This window comes from Cyanistes caeruleus, chromosome 3, assembly GCF_971803275.1.
Source record: "Cyanistes caeruleus chromosome 3, bCyaCae1.hap1.1, whole genome shotgun sequence".
Lineage (NCBI taxonomy): Eukaryota > Metazoa > Chordata > Aves > Passeriformes > Paridae > Cyanistes > Cyanistes caeruleus.
The window spans coordinates 66,143,481-66,156,193 of NC_141703.1; the positions used below are offsets into that span (position 1 = coordinate 66,143,481).

Consider the following 12,713-nt stretch of genomic DNA (forward strand, 5'->3'; position numbering starts at 1 on the left):
ATGCCTTTCAGATAAGAATCCTAGCAAATTAGGATATGTGAAATCCACATAAATATGGCTGTAAAGATGTATTATAAGACCTTCTGGATCAACATTATTATTACCATTATTGTTATTAGCATAGGGCACAAAACCTGACCAGTTTTAGTTATAAAACTACATATCCATAAGTTCTGTTCTCTATTCTTTTACGCCATGTCCTAGAATTTCTGTTGCCTTGCAAATGCAGAAATAAATACTACTTCATGAAGTGATTTAGAAAAATCTTAAACCAGAAGCATCTATTCTTTTATGAAAATCCTAAATACTTAAATAGACTTAGCAAAATGGTAAACATGAACAGAAACAAAGCCACAACTGATTGCATCTGTCCACGTTCTAACACTGTGACAGTAAGACACTAAATTTTCAGCAAACCTCATCAGTTTTCTACAGCACAAGGCCATGTCAGTAGACAAAGCAGAATCATTACTAGATCTAGTGATCTTAACCCTGTCAGAAACAGGCAGTTGGAAGCCAGATGCCTCCTCCTTGCTGTTTTTCATTCTAACTAATGAGTTCATCTACTACATTATGGGAAAAATATGGGCTCAAGTTAACTAAATGACATATTGTATATCTGGTGACCTCATCCGTCACGCTCCTTCCCTAAAATATCTTGTTTGCTTGTGATTTATGAAGTGTATTATAATTGTTTTAACCTACTGAGTTACCTAAATAGCTCTTGCACTGCTTCCATATGGCTAAAATATACAACCCGCACTCCCCCTGTTTATTGACCTAATAATGAGCCATTCCATATGTAAGGTAAATACACACAATTTTGCCATTATAAAAAATGATTCTACAAATCACAATTTTAATATTTTTTTACTTTTAAAAGATGGAAAAATTAAGTGCATCTTCCTGTGATCTTCTTGTCTTTTAATATTGTTAAACCTCCCTACTAGATAAAAATCTGCTGAAATATTCAAAAGTAAGATGAATGAAAATAATTTCTTTTAATTGCTTACAATATGGCTGAAAAAAATATTTGGAAGTAGTACTATCCCAAATAATGGTCAGATTTCTGCTGTAAACAATAGAGAAACATTTGGGAGTGGAAGGGTTCAGGCAATCTTCATATAGGACTTGCTGCCACCTTTTACTGCATTTGCTCTGAAAAATTTATGAGTTATTTTCTGATAGCTGTCTTAAAACACTGGTGATAACCTTAATAGTTACCTTTTATAAACCCTTTGTAGTCCTCTACAAACTTCAAGAAACAGCGCCTAAAAGCTGAATTTGCTTTAATTCCAAGTAGGCAGTGAACTTACAGCTTCCTCCATAGGTGGAAGAGTCAACTAATCAATTCCTAAACTCAAGGCCATAAAGACAGTGGAAAAATTCTTCCCTGCAACATCAGTCTACTAATTTTCATGTGTAAGAAGCAGCACAATTAAACTGAGATGAGAAACTAAATATGGGAACAGAATCAAAGAGAAGTAAGGGTCTGATTTAAAAGTACATTGAGAGAAGTAATCAAGAACCGACTTGCAGTAGAAATGCCCCTGGAAGCTGAGGCACAACAGTGAGGAGAATCCCCCTATAAGAATCATTAAAATTCCAATCTGCTCTATCTGCTACTCAAGACCTTCTTTTCTGTTGGCATTTTTATTTCTCTGTGAAAGTTAGAAGCAGACCAGAGTAAAATTTCCCCTTATAGTGATCCTGGTCATGGCCCAACCCTGTAGAATCTACTCATTTTGGCAGCTTGGCTGGTATTAATCTTCATGTAACTATGCATTAATAGGCAAATTTGGTCATGTCCCACTAACAGACTTCATGGGGTTCTGTTATTTCTGAGGCAAAGCAACATGAACAACACTGACAGCAGAACTCATTTGCTGCTCTAAAATACTTTTAAACAAGTTCTTTGTAAATTGTATTATTAAAATGTGAGGGAAAAGAGCCTTGTTTAGCATTAAAATTTTCCATTCTTTCACTATCAGTCTTTTCTCTACAAAAACATTTGATAAGTGCAGCCCACATTTAGTCTGCATCTGTTATTTAGCCAACATCTTTATCCAGGTTTCTGAAATGCTTGCAAGACCAAACACTGTCCCTTTCCTTCCAGAAGGACAGCGATGCAACAGTGCAGATTCAGCTAACAGCATGCCAATGTGCTGTTACATGTGCACACGAAGAGGTGGAACTAGAGCACCACAAGTACGATACCTCAGGGCTCTGGTATGTGTGGCTGAGGGCAAAGGAACACAGCTGAAAATGAGGGGACCAAAGAAGGTCAGATAGGAAATACTCTGGGGTGGGTTGGCAATTGGAAGGGCACAGATCTTGGTATAGGAGATTTAAGACAGAAGGTTGGGAATTTTCCTGTTAGCTGGAGTGGATTTTTGAGGAGAAGGGATGTAGCGGTCAACCAAGAAAAGCAGAGAGGCACTGAAATGGGAGAGGAATAGAGCAGGAGAGACTCAGGGTGGGCAAATCAAGATTGGGAAGTGATTGAAGAGGACAGTTATCATCAGCCCCTGTTCACAGCTGGACATGCTTAAGTGCATGTCTTCTCTTTTTGTTCACTGGAAATATTTTCTATGCGCTCAAATTCCTCAAAAGTCTTATCATTCGTTTCTTTCCCTGCAGTCACTAAGGTGGGCACACAGGACAATTCTTTCTACCGTGACCATACAAAGGACATTGAAAGAGCTGTATATGACAGACACAACTTCTTGATCTGTTTTGGCAATGTCTTTAATCAATGTCTTAATTCTTCTTCACTAATCAAAGGTCTTTCACTCAATGTTGGATGGATAAGACATCAGTCTGATTGATTACCTGGCTGCCAAACAAAATGTCAGCAGTCTTAAACCAAAGCATTACCAAAATGTTAACTAAAAGATACTAAGAAGATACAATAAAAATAAGAAAATGAGAAATCATATTAAAGAAATGTTAGCTTTAGAGTAAACCAGGTACTTACATTTTGAAACAAAACCTAAAGAGAAATTAGGCAAAATATTGTTTTTTTTTTTTCTAGGTGAATTTCCCTAATTTTTTCAGTTTATATTTTTATTAATTTATTTTCTACTTTGTAAACTCAAACCTACAAAATTTTAAAAATAAATTACCTTAGAGGTACTTATGATATCTGTATTTCTGATGCATGCCAAGAAAGATGGTGGTTTTGTAATTAAACATTTCTTAGAAAAGAAATTTAAATCTCTCACATAGGTTACAGCATCCAGCAACAGAAGTTAGCAGTGTAGTACAGAGTATGTTCCATATAGACAATGAAACTCATATTAAAACATTTTGGTTTAAGCACTACTTTTTTAAAAATAAAAGTTTTTGAAACACTTTTAAAACATCTGTAATTTGTACAAACAAATAAAAATAAATACTGATGTAACTTACAAAAATCCCTATTACAACTGCTTCATGCATAAATAATGACTGATCAATTAATAATGAAATATATGTGCAAACATCTACTATGATGCCTTAAATAGCGGGTAAAGGGCAATAAATAATAGATTAAGATGTATTCATTACTAACTCATGATCTTCAAATGCCTGTCTTTTCGGATGTAGTTGGAATGAGGAGCATATGTTTTATCAGAAGAGCAGTATGATTATTTTGAGCAGGAGGCAGAAATTCAATAGAATTGGAATTTTATGATAATCATGATTATCACCCAGGTTCCTCATAGCATGTTGCTTTCTTGGAAATATATATACAACTGGATTTTGAGGAGGATGGAGACGTGAGTTTTGTCAGGACTTCCTGAGGCAAAGAATATTTTCACAGACAATGGAAATTAGTCCTTTAGTCCACTTTGCATACTGAGGCTGTTATCCTTATGCAAAATAGTTTAAAAATAGTCTGGAAATCTCTATGCTACTGCATTAGAAATACAAACAGTGTAGAAATGTAATTCCCAGAGTACTATATACCTAGGAGACCGGAAAAACTGGATACTTTTCTTGTCTTCAAAGAGAAAGCTGTTTCTGCAACATTTTAATATAGTTGATTCTGTCAAGAAAAATGAATCAATAGCTTCCAGTCTATCCGCACCACATACCTTTAAGAAATCTTTTGTTTTACGGTGCTTTGGGAAAAATACAGGCAATGATAACAAGGGAGTGGGAAAGCCAATCAATTTTTGGTAGAAGTTTCTGATACCCTACATATTGATTTGCTTCACGAAATATGTTATAAGCTGAATTGCACCATTGCCACACTTTCATTTCTGAAAAACTCCTGAATAATGCAAATGGAAACATCAATTTTCAACCGAAAATATCTATTCATTACTTGGTTAACATTAATTGTGTTCTCAGTTATTAACAGGGTGTCAGCTGAAGTGTAAAAAGGAAAAAAAAGATTCACACTTTTCTACTGTTGGAGATGTGGAAACACTGTTGAAAGTGATAACCCACTAAACCTTCAAGTTAAGGAAGGACAGCTTCAATAACAAGCAGAAGTAAAAAAACTCATTTCAAGTGATCCTGACCACTATAGCTAAATCTACTTGAAATTGGTAGCTGTTATTTGAAGAAGTGACTCGGTTTTACATGGTAAGGCTGATTAGCTTTTATTAATAGAAGATAGCATGTTCCTCTATCCCTCCTCTTATTCTGATGAAAAGGTATTTCTCTTTCAAAGTATGTACTGATTATCCTCTGCCGCATAAAAGAAAGTGCTGCTCTCAGTTTTTCTGTCTCTAGTTCACATGTTCCAGACATAACACAGATATTTTCATACCGATTTTGGGAAAATATCCTTATCTAAGCAGAGAAATCATCAGAGAACAAGCCAGTATTTTCTACGCTATTTCAATTGCTCTCATTTTAGAAATGAAAATTTTGGCTCTTTATGCTAAGTTCACAAGGGTAGGTCTTGCTAACCAGCAATGATGTCTTGACTAACACAGTTTTATCTATGAACATATATGTAAAAAGTTATAGAATGTACAGGGATATTACTAAGACACAATGTCGTTATCGGATTAAGTGCCTGTCATCAAAGAATTTGATTACAGCTTTTGTCGTAATCCCGTGTTTGTGTCTGGAGTTGGATTAAGCCATGTCACAGGAGTCAGGATTGATCTGACCAAGACAGAGGTCTACAATGACAGCTCCAGTGAATGAAGAAAGATAGACATTTCTAGTGACCAGTAAATCTCAAAGCAGGTCAGTTGAACTGTACCCTAAACATGCCCTAACCTCTCTTCGCTTATTTTTAAGGGAGATGAAGATGACTAGCTCAAATAGTGATTCACTACTAATATTTTCCAGGAAGTAGAATTCATGCGTGAATGACTGAAGATTTTGAGACAAAACCCTGAAAATCCCATACAGAGATTTTGGTCAATCATTTTTAATGCTGTTCTCATCTTTACTAAATCTCCCTATTTTGCTTATTTGATTAATTAATTTTTAATTTAAGTAATTCTTTGGTATTATGAACAGGAAGACGTGAGTCTGCAGCATTTACTTTTGTAGGACTATGTTTCTCAGACAACCTTCAGGTGACAGAGAAAAGTTGTGATCTGCCATTTCCCTTGAGAGTCTGATAATGAATTACTTAAAGGGTAATGCTATATATGACCTAAATTGAAGAGAGAGAACTTTCTCTTAATTTTTCAAGATCTGCTTTGTCTGACTACACCCTGACTAATTTAGAAGCACTGGAGATCCTTTAAAGTTACTGGAAACAAACAGGAGAAACACAAGCAATTTCAACAAACTTATGATAGGAGTAAATCTACAGATACAGATACATTTTTGTCTCCTCATGGATCAGGTCAGAAGGAAAAATAAATACAGAGGTATAGAATATTATAAAGAAATAAATATTTTTATTGTTAAATGGTAGTCATGGACACTACTGTAATAGTTTTTCCTTCCTGGGTGTGAAGTTTTTTCTTCAAGCACCATAACACCTAGTTTATGAGCAATATCTGAATAATAATAAAAGAAACGTAATTTTGCCATCTACAAACATATGTAAGTAAGGGCAGAATATATTTCCCTGCAAAATATACTTTAAGGTCTTTTATTTCAATACTTTTATTCATACACAGTAATATCAATAAAGAAGGCAAAGTTGAATATATTTTTATGATGAAAATGGAAAAGTTTCAAATAAAAAAAAAAATACTTATAATCCACACTTGACACCAGCTGCCATTACTCCTGGGAAGCATTTGCTGATCACCTACTGTAATGCACCTGAGACAAGTAGGGCCTCGCACTAAATAGATTTTAACTAAAGATATTGCCCCATGTAAAGGTAAGGGGAAAAAAAAAAGAAAAAAGTGTCACTAAGAACAAAATCATTATTTTAAATACTGGTAATATACCTAATTCTATCTTACCTTTTCCCTGGTAAGTTTCTTCCTGGTCAGATACTTAGATTCTACTAAAAATGGAGAAATGGTTTCCTTTTAAGGAGTCAATCCCTCTTCCTGAATTCATAGAGATCTTTTCCTGTACAGTTCTAACAATTGTGATACAATTTGCTTGATAAACAAAGAATTTTTTATATCCAACTAGTGCCATATGGAATGAATAAAATACGTCTTCACTTCCAGTTAACAATTCATTTCTGTCAATTTTTTAATAAGTAGGATTTTGCTTTAAAAATGTTTTGTTAATTTTAACAATACACTAAAACCACTCTGCATTAAGTAGAAATACCTTAAAGTGTAAAATAATATTCAAAAATTACATTTTCTGCCAACATCTGAAAGCAAGTCACGTCACTAAAAAGAAACCAATTGGCTTATCCACTGGAATGAAAGATTCTCTTGGAATGACAAAATATGTTTTGACTTTTGGCCTCTTCCGACAGCATCTGCAAATTTTTTCATTTAACTTTTTGCTTATGTTCAACACTGAAGAACTGTGTTCACAATATAAAAAGTGGAATTGTTTTTCCTCCAATGGGTGAAGCTGTAAAGAGTGTGACAGTGAGACCTACAGAGTAAAAACCCTTGAGGATCTGATGATATCAACAAATAACTAACCACAGATAAAATTTCCTTTGCTGAACAATTTATATTTTAAGCCAAAACACTTTTTTCTTCTAACCTGCTCACACTTTTAATGTAGCTCTATTGAGCTATTTCAAAACCAAAACTATTTTACTTGAACTCAAGGTAAAACAAGCACAATAGCTAATAATATCATATATTAATATAATATTGAGTAATACAAAATATCTTGTTCTTTGTATGGCAGACAATAATCTTATGAATCAAAGTCACAAACCCTAGCTTACACACTGTTAGAAACCAAAGCAATTTATAATAAATATACATGCACACATCAAAGCTAAAGAAATGCCAGATTAACATAGTGATAGTTTAAGTTGATATAAAAAGTATCTTAACATAATACTCCCAGAACAGCATATGACAAGCATAAGTCACCTTATTACTGAAGTTGGATGTTAGCTATTCTGTTCTTTATAAATTGGATGCATTCTAAATCACTTATGCTTTTTATAAATTGGTCTTTCTACCCAGTGAGGTTTTACAAAATGATACCAAGGACATTTTCATCAGATTATATTTTTTAAATTCTTTTACGTTCTGTGTTTACAGCAAAGTGCATGCAAATTGTGGAAATGTACATGCAAGCTTGGCTAAAGTTACATTCATGTAACCCTCTCTTTTTCACGAAATGACAAAAAACCCCCATGTTCCTACCTGAGAGAGTATCTATTAAAACAGACAAACAAACAAAACAAAACAAATCAGGCCCAAAACATATAATAGTTGCTTTGGTAGAAAAATTGGTTTCCTTCAAGAGAAACACAGCACAGCACATTAACTAACAAGCATAAAATAATTCACATACAATATCAGAGGTTTACATACCATCAGGAAGGCGAGAAAAAAAGCGAGAAAAGAAGGCAAAAGAACAGGAAAAGATACAGGGAAAGGGAATACTACAAAACTGCTGTATACGTCATGTGGTATGCAATATTTTCAAAACAGGACTGATTTTATTTTTATTTTTTTATTTTTATGGACCTAATTGTAGCAGAATAACCACAAACCAAAAGCATTTAAATTTTCCTATATCCTTTCCTTTCTCCTGACGGTTTGTTTTTTTTTTGTTGTTTTTGTTTGTTTCCTTTTATTTTATAATAATTAAATATAATAAATTGTAGTAAAAATGGGAGAGAAATTTTCTAGAAAAATGTAGGCAGGAAGTTAAAGTTTTAAAGGTATCATCAGGTCTGATCTCCATGTAACCTGAGGCGTATACTTATTTATCAACAGTAACATCACATTTAGTTCTTGAAGTGCATTACATTAAATAAGAACACCCAAACAGGTTAGGAGATGATGTTAATATTACCTTTGTAAAATGAGTGGGCAAAGCTCTGCTCAGGAATTAACTTGGCAAGGAATCCATGGTTCAAACTTGGGTGAGGGATAGATGGTATGACCACAACTGTGGAGAAAATCATGGAATCAAATGTGAGCCAGCTAGTATTCATGTGTGGCCTGGTCCACTGTGGATCCATGACAGATATCCTATCTCATTGAAACATGCAAATATGGTATTACCAACAACACAAAAAAAGGCATTTCTAAAAGAAAAAAAACAAGTTCTGTATCAAGAGATAGGAAGCAGCACACCTATTATTTGGGCACTTCAAGAGCAACATTTATAGGGAAAAAAAGACACAGATAGATAGATAGATATATACAAGCAAATAGGCAAGACAATCATGGATGAAAGCAGCAGTTTCTTAGTTCAGAATCATAACATTAAATCAGGAAGGCAAAAAGAATTATGATTTCTCTTAACTGACTATGTTCATGTAGTTTTAAAATGGGAAGCCTACAAGCACATTGACCTCAGAAAATTACTTAGCAAATTAAAGCATCATGATGAATCATAATGACTAAATGTGAATATGACACAAATTGGAAGAAAAATTCTGTGAAGAATGAAAATTAGAAACTCCATAAATGAAGAAAGCAATTAAAAATCAATACAAGAACAAAAACATACACCAAAAAAATTTGTGGACAAATGAAGCTCCTGTTCAACTCTTTTAACACAGAAGGTACAGTTATAATCAATCCAGTCAGTCTTGAAAAAATAAAATACTGGACTGAGTGCAAACTTTTTGAAACAAAGTGGTGTAAGTTTTGCATCCCTCATTTCTAACAGGTTCTGACACCTAACAGACTACCTCCTTTCGGGCTGAAGAACATGTGCCAGTAAAACCACTACCACTAAAACAAATCACAAACAGTTCAGTCAAAGAAGGCAACAGCAATGTTCTCGTTTTATTCTGTTGTTACTATAAGCTTTTAAATGCAGGCACCAATACAGCAGGACTCCAAGAAAGTACTCAGTCCTCCACTACTATGTCTTTTACAAACCTCCTCGCTCAAACAAAAGGAGCTCACACGGACAAGCAGCTGTTTATTCATTTTCATTTCATATTATTCTCTGTTTATTCATTTCCTAGTATAAAGATTTCTGTTCTTCCTAACACGTAACAGATTCAGGAAGATTTTTGGTGAACTACCTTGTACTTTACAACTTTGACTCCAGCAAGAACCCTGTTTCTTTAAAATTGTTTTCCAATTTAAGAAAAATAAAAATATTAAAAAATATACAAATGAAAATTAGTAATACCATATAAGAAAATAGAGAGAATACCTGAAATATGTATTTCAAAATCCCAAATAATTATACTGGAAGAAAGTAATATATAATTTCTTATTAGGATCTTAAGCTACTCACTAAAAATACTTGGTAGTGAAATAATTACAGTACTAAAAAAAAAATTAAATAAATTACATAACATTTGAAGAAAACAAATTTACCTGTACTTGTTGGTGAATTTATTTCTTGTCTGATATTTCTACCTGCCTGGCTCCCAGACCTCGCCGTTTCTCGCTGTGGCTCCAGAATGTCGCGGTACTTGGAGACCATCAGGACGGAGATGAAGTAAACTACTGCCAAAGCTAGGAATTGAGCTTGTTTGCTGTCGTCCTGTGCCAGGGAAAAAGAAACACATCTAGAATATTGAATATTTTCATAGAATTTTCGTACAAGATCATCACAAAGCTTAATAGATAATACCTTTCTGAAATGCTGCTTCTGCCAGCATAGCAGCAATTGGATAACGCTGAAGGCTGAGTGGATTTTCAGTGGAGTAGTACACACAGAGCACTTTATAAGTCCTGAATTTTGGAGGTGATTTGGCAACTACACAAATCTTGGGAGTCTTGGACTTTTCAAAACAGAGGCCTGACTCTACTCTGAGAGTGCTTTAAAGGCTTTCTGGCAGCAGGGGCAACTGTCTTCTGCTGCCCCAAGGATGAGATTGTGAAGGCCCTGACAGAAGGGGGAAAAGGGTACGATTGCTAAGAGAGAAATCTAAGATCACTTATGTTTCTCTAGCTGACACTGGATGCATAAGTAGGCATAACAGCTTCTGGTAATACATAGAAGCAGGGAGAATGTACCACTGTTTTTCTTCCAGAAATAAATTCCAGCTTGTATATTCTGATTTCCCTTTCACAGGAGCCGTCAGCAGCAATCCTTGGTTTCTAGGACTGAGGTAAGTGAAAGCCAGGACCACTATAACTTTGCTGTCTTCCTTTCTTCTCATCCCATGTAATCTACTGTTCAAGGAAAACTGCCATCTATGGCTTAGCTATTATCCTGATTGAGATTAAATTGCTCTAGTTCAACTGAAATGTCTTTTATTATTATTATAGTGTAAAACTTAACATGATAAAATGCAAACTTTAGTTTCTATCTACTCCTATAGTGGTTTCATCTTTTCTCAATTCCGTAAGTATGTACTTTCTATTACAAATCCAGTGCTTGTTTTCCATGTTTTCTGGGTGTTATTTAACCTGACTACATGTTTTTACAAGTCTTAAAATAACTAGAAATTCTCCTGTTAATTTATTTCATAGAACTTACAGAAACATGCTTTCTTTTATTCTTTTCTCCATTAGTTAAGAATAGGTGACAGAATATTGCCACTTGGAACTCAGGTTGGAGAATTTAAATGTAAGATATGTACTTGCAGGTATACAGTAATAATTCCTAATGTACTATATTCAGAAACAAGTACATTGTGGTACAGTTTTGTGCTAAAAACCACAGCAGAAAAATCTGAAAAACATTTTTATATACGTTTACATACATAAATATGTTCAGGAGAAGTGAGAACTGTGTTTACAAACTGATTTGCTGCATTTCTGTAACATATATACTAATTCTTCTTTCTACCCCAATCAGACAAATAGCTGACACCTTTTGTAATCAAATTTTTATCAACATAAATTGTTTATCTTGGCAGTGATTGGCTAGTATAAAATTAAGGCTACTACTTAACTATTACAGTTAACTACTAATCTCAAATAGCTTAATCAATATAATTTTTAAGTGCAGAAGGTGGCTGGTAGTTACCAAGTTCCAAGCAGATAGCTTGCAGATTATTTATGAAGTGCCACACATTAAGGATATTTTTAATTTGGGTACAATCAAAATCTCTTTCAAAAGAGAAGTGATGATTTTGCAAGAGAAAGAATTACAGCACATATTACTCACCACATCACGAAAAACAACTGCTCGTAGACGATTAATATCAACATCCTGAAGAAGCCTATCAGGGTCTTTTATGGGAGAAAGATTTCCAGGGACATTTTCAAGGGGAGTCTAAAAATAAAAAGTAGTGAGATTTTTGTTGTCTCAAAATATCAAAGCATTTCTGTTAGAACCTTAATTTGACGTATGTGTTAGCTAGTACAACAATCTCAGATGGTATTCCACATAATACTCAGATAAAAATAGAAATAAAGTGATGCTTTGAATTACTGTCTTAATACTACTTAGATATAAATTGTTACATCTTTCCAGTACCTTGGAATGACTGTATCTCTAGACAGAGTTAAGATAGTAATTTTCACTAGTCTGTTTCAGATTACAATTGCTTCATAGCAGAACAATAAATTGTTTCTAAAATGCATGTTATGTTTGAAAATGCTAAACAGAAATATAAAAATAAATGTTAATTTTACTGAGACTTACTGCAGACTACTTATAAAATAACTGTTACTATTTAAAAAACACAAAATGGCACGCTTCCTTTAAAAAATAAAATATATTACATGTGATGCCTGAACACCTAAAAGTCTTCTTATAGTGAATTTCCTTGCATTGAATGTGACAATATTGAAAAATGTAATGTCTTTGTGAGATTTAATGAAATAATGTTGTGAAAGGAGCTAATTTTGCAAAAACTGTTTGAAAAAGTCTTTAGAGATGAAAAAATACTGATTTAGTAATGAAAATATAATAGCAGAAAAAGAAGGGATCCTTTACAGCATGCAATGTATTGTATTTTAGTCCTGGGCCCCACCGAATTATTTCAGATTTTAATTTCTGTATCCGTAAAATCTTAAAGCTGTGAAAAACTTAAAAAAAAAATAAATAATAGAAGAATGAATTAATGACACTAAAAACTCAGTGGTAACTGAATAACCAATAAAATTCACTTCTAAAAGCAGATAGTAAATACTGCCTAATATGTACTCGAAGGTCTGTTGAAGCTATTGGAACTCAGATATTCACCAACAGAGTTGTAATTGCAGGATTTCATCCGAATTGGAGAGTAAATGGAATGGAATAAAAAAAGATGGAATAAAACAATCTATGCA

The 12,713-nt window shown here is 33.7% G+C and overlaps 1 protein-coding gene across 19 annotated transcripts in view; it reads right to left on the bottom strand.

The window, feature by feature from the left end:
- The window catches only part of NBEA (neurobeachin), a 460,255-nt gene that overhangs the window by 289,312 nt on the left and 158,230 nt on the right, over positions 1-12,713 (bottom strand). For 10 of the 19 annotated variants that reach the window (XM_086881582.1, XM_086881579.1, XM_086881580.1 and 7 more), the window contains 3 exons: positions 11,605-11,712; positions 9,861-10,029; positions 8,371-8,466 (listed from right to left, as the gene is read on the bottom strand). In XM_086881582.1, coding sequence (XP_086737708.1) covers positions 8,371-8,466; positions 9,861-10,029; positions 11,605-11,712 — 373 coding nt within the window. The remainder of the gene's footprint in view (positions 1-8,370; positions 8,467-9,860; positions 10,030-11,604; positions 11,713-12,713) is intronic. The other 9 variants (XM_086881592.1, XM_086881590.1, XM_086881589.1 and 6 more) reach the window with 1 other exon arrangement.